The 3704-nt window shown below is 57.8% G+C and overlaps 1 protein-coding gene across 1 annotated transcript in view; it reads left to right on the top strand.

The window, feature by feature from the left end:
* The window catches only part of ccr7 (C-C motif chemokine receptor 7), a 12737-nt gene extending 10532 nt beyond the window's left edge, over nt 1-2205 (top strand). Inside the window, exon 3 of the mRNA XM_033034841.1 lies at nt 1039-2205. Coding sequence (XP_032890732.1) covers nt 1039-2142 — 1104 coding nt within the window. The 3' untranslated portion in view covers nt 2143-2205. The remainder of the gene's footprint in view (nt 1-1038) is intronic.
* The last annotated feature ends 1499 nt before the right edge of the window (nt 2206-3704 follow it).

The raw sequence follows: 3704 nt of genomic DNA, 5'->3' as shown, positions 1-3704 counted from the left end.
AGGACCCTTCGTCCGACATTGTGCTGGGGCGGGGGGGTGGGGGTGGGGGGTGGAGAGAGAGGAGGGGCAGGACAAAGCCTGGCAAGTGATAGGTGGATACGTTAGGGGGGGGGGGGGGGTGATGATAGGCAGATGGTTGGACAAAGACAAAAGGTGTGAGACAAGGATCGAAGAGTTGCGAATTGTGAAGCCAGAGGAAGGGATGTAGGTGGAAAGGGATGGGGGTGAAATTGATGCAAAGCCAGGTGGGGCAGGGGGGAGGGGGGGGGGGGGGAGTTAGTGGTGGGGGTGGTTAGGTTAGTTACCTAAAATTGGAGAATTCAACGTTCACACCATTGGGTTGTAAGCTTCCCAAGGGGAATAGAAACATAGAAAATAAGTGCAGGAGTAGGCCATTCGGCCCTTCGAGCCTGCACCGCCATTCAATATGATCATGGCTGATCATCCAACTCAGTATCCTGTACCTGCCTTCTCTCCATACCCCCTGATCCCTTTAGCCACAAGGGCCACATCTCACTCCCTCTTAAATATAGCCAATGAACTGGCCTCAACTACCTTCTGTGGCAGAGAGTTCCAGAGATTCACCACTCTCTGTGTGAAAAATGTTTCCCTCATCTCGGTCCTAAAAGATTTCCCCCTTATCCTTAAACTGTGACCCCTTGTTCTGGACTTCCCCAACATTGGGAACAATCTTCCTGCATCTAGCCTGTCCAACCCCTTAAGAATGTTGTAAGTTTCTATAAGATCACAATCACACACACACACTGAACCCCACACACACACACAGACCCACACACACACACACTGACCCACACACACACACACTGACCCCCACACACACACACACACACACACACACACACACTGACCCTCGCCTACCCGCACAGCTTTCTCCGCCCTGTCATTAGTGCGGGTGTCAGGGGTTATGGGGAGAAGGCAGGAGAATGGGGTTGAGAGGGAAAGATAGATCAGCCATGATTGAATGGTGGAGTAGCCGTGATGGGCCGAATGGCCTAATTCTGCTCCCTTGCCTTGCAGTCGGGTCGGTGCACGGAGTCTCCGGTGAGCGAGTGGCCCAGCAGCACTGAGGATTATGACCCCCTGCTGAGCGGGCCCGTGGACTACAGCGACTTCGTGACACAATGTGATAAGGAGGATGTGCGCTCGTTCCGCCAGGTCTTTCTGCCGGCTGTGTACGCGCTGGTGTGTGTACTAGGCATGGTGGGCAACGTGCTGGTCGTGCTCACATACCTGTACTTCAAGCGGCTGCGGACCATGACCGACGTGTACCTGCTCAACCTGGCGCTGGCCGACCTGCTCTTCCTGCTGACGCTGCCATTCTGGGCGGTCAGCGTGGTGCTGGGCTGGGTGTTCGGGCCGGCGATGTGCAAGGTGGTGCATGGCCTCTACCGCCTCAGCTTCATCAGCGGCATGTTGCTACTCATGTGCATCAGCGTGGACCGCTATTTCTCCATCGTGCGCGCCGCCTCGGCCCACCGCCACCGCTCCAGGGCGGTGTACTGCAGCAAGCTGGTGGCCGTGGCCGTCTGGGTCCTCTCGGCCCTCTTCGCCATCCCCGACCTGGTGTACAGCGAGCAGCAGGCGGGCGATGGCTCCATGCGCTGCCGCCTGCGGCAGGACAACAGCACCTTCATCTACACCACCGGCCTCCAGCTATCTCTCGGCTTCGTACTGCCACTCCTGGTCATGGGCTTCTGTTACACGGTGGTGATCAGGACCCTGCTCCTCGCCCGCAACTTCGAGAAGAACAAGGCCATCAAGGTGGTGATCGCAGTGGTGCTGGTCTTCCTACTCTTCCAGCTGCCGTACAACAGCGTGCTGCTCCTCGACACCATCACGGATGTCAACGTCACGGTGACCGACTGCCAGCTCAGTAAGCGCATGGTGCTGGCGGTGGACATCACCAAGAGCCTGGCCTACACTCGCTGCTGCCTCAACCCCTTCCTCTACGCCTTCATCGGTGTCAAGTTCCGCCGCGACCTGCTCAAGCTGCTCAAGGAGATGGGTTGTCTGGGTAGCCGCTCGCTGCTAAAACTGGTGGCGGGGAGACCGACGGGGTTCAACGGCACCCGGAGCTCCATGGTCACCGATACAGACAGCACCACCACCTTCTCCCCTTGAGGCGCCGAGCCTGCACTCACATTCCCCGGGACGCGGCGGCGGCACCTACCGGTTAACGTTGACCCCCCCCCCCTCCTTGTGCCGGTCCGCTGTCGCTCACACCCCCTCGTCACCCCCTCCCCACCCCACACCTCAACCCCCCCCCCCCCTCCACTCACACCCCTCAACCCCCTCCTCGCCCTCACCTCTCCCCACATTTCACAATCACACCAACCCCCTCAATCCCACCACCCCTGAATCTCCCCCACCTTCCCACTTCACCAGACCCAGCATCTCCCACCCCACCACCCCTGTCCCTTCCCGTCACCCCAATCTCCCAGTCGCCCCTCCCTCCCCTCGCCCTCTCCCACCTCATCCCCACCTCATCTCCCCGCTCTCCCCCGCACTTCCCAGTGTGTGGAGCCGACTTGTTGCAAGGAGCGGGGAGGCAAATGAATGTGAAATAATGTTTCTGTGAATGAGAATCGTGGCCCCCGAGGAGGGTGTGAACATGATCGCCACTTTCATGACACTGTTGAGTTTGACATCAGAAACGCGCCCATTGTGTGTAAAGATCGGTCTGTTCCCGGAGCCGCCTGAATATCTGCCAGCCAATGTTACACCTGCACTGCCCCCAAAGTCAGCAAGAATGTGGAAATACAGATGTGCTACTTTTGTGCACACATCCAGATGTTCGCTCCTCCGGACAGAGATGCTGCCATTCGGCCCGTTCACCAGAGAATGTATGATAGTATCCGTTGTAAGGGCGGCCCATCGCGCCGGTCAGCCGACTCAGGGATGGTACCACTTGTTCTCCCTTCATTGCTGCTCTGGGTCACGATGTGGTTCAGAGACTATTGGGGATATTTTTACACGAGTCGCTCAACATTTCTGTATAAAATGCTTATTTTAAACATTAAAAGATTGTGCTTTTCCTTCTGGCTTAAGCTGTGACCTTCCTTCGTTACGTTTTTAATCATTTTCGGAATGAGCCTCGTTAAATAATATCGGGGTGGGAGAGGGATGGTGTCACACAAAGAGCTGGAATCGGGGGAGGGGGAGAGTGAGGGGGGAGGGAGTGCGTGTGTGTGTGGGGGGGGGGGGGGTGAGAGTGTGGGGGGGAGAGTGCGTGTGGGGGGGGGTGGATAGTGGGGGGGGGGGGGGGGAGAGTGACAGTGGGGGGTGAGAGTGAGAGCATTGCTTCCCGAAGGACATGAGGGGTGGTCGGGTGCGGCTTGGTGCTGGAGTCTATACGCTTCCATCGCGGGGGGGGGGGGGGGCGGCGCGGAACCACAGTGAGGTGAGCTGGATCTCAGGGAAAAGTCAAACCTCAGACCCAGTTCCTGTTACAACTTTCAGTTACTGCAGGCTCCCAGGCCACGCGGTGTGACAGCACGCCTCTGATAACATCAGGCATCTCGCAGCACGCTCATCCGCCCAAGCTGCCGGTGCGATCTGCTTTCCTGGAAGCTGTCTCACCAGCGGGTTTGGGTAGACTTGACTCACCGCAAGTGAAAGCTTCAATTGTTCGACACCAAACCGCGAACCCTAAAGGTCACGGCGCATCTTTACTGAGCGCCGGG

The sequence above is a fragment of the Amblyraja radiata genome, chromosome 16, assembly GCF_010909765.2.
Source record: "Amblyraja radiata isolate CabotCenter1 chromosome 16, sAmbRad1.1.pri, whole genome shotgun sequence".
NCBI classification, from domain to species: Eukaryota; Metazoa; Chordata; class Chondrichthyes; order Rajiformes; family Rajidae; genus Amblyraja; species Amblyraja radiata.
This window is presented reverse-complemented; position numbering and strand designations above follow the sequence as displayed.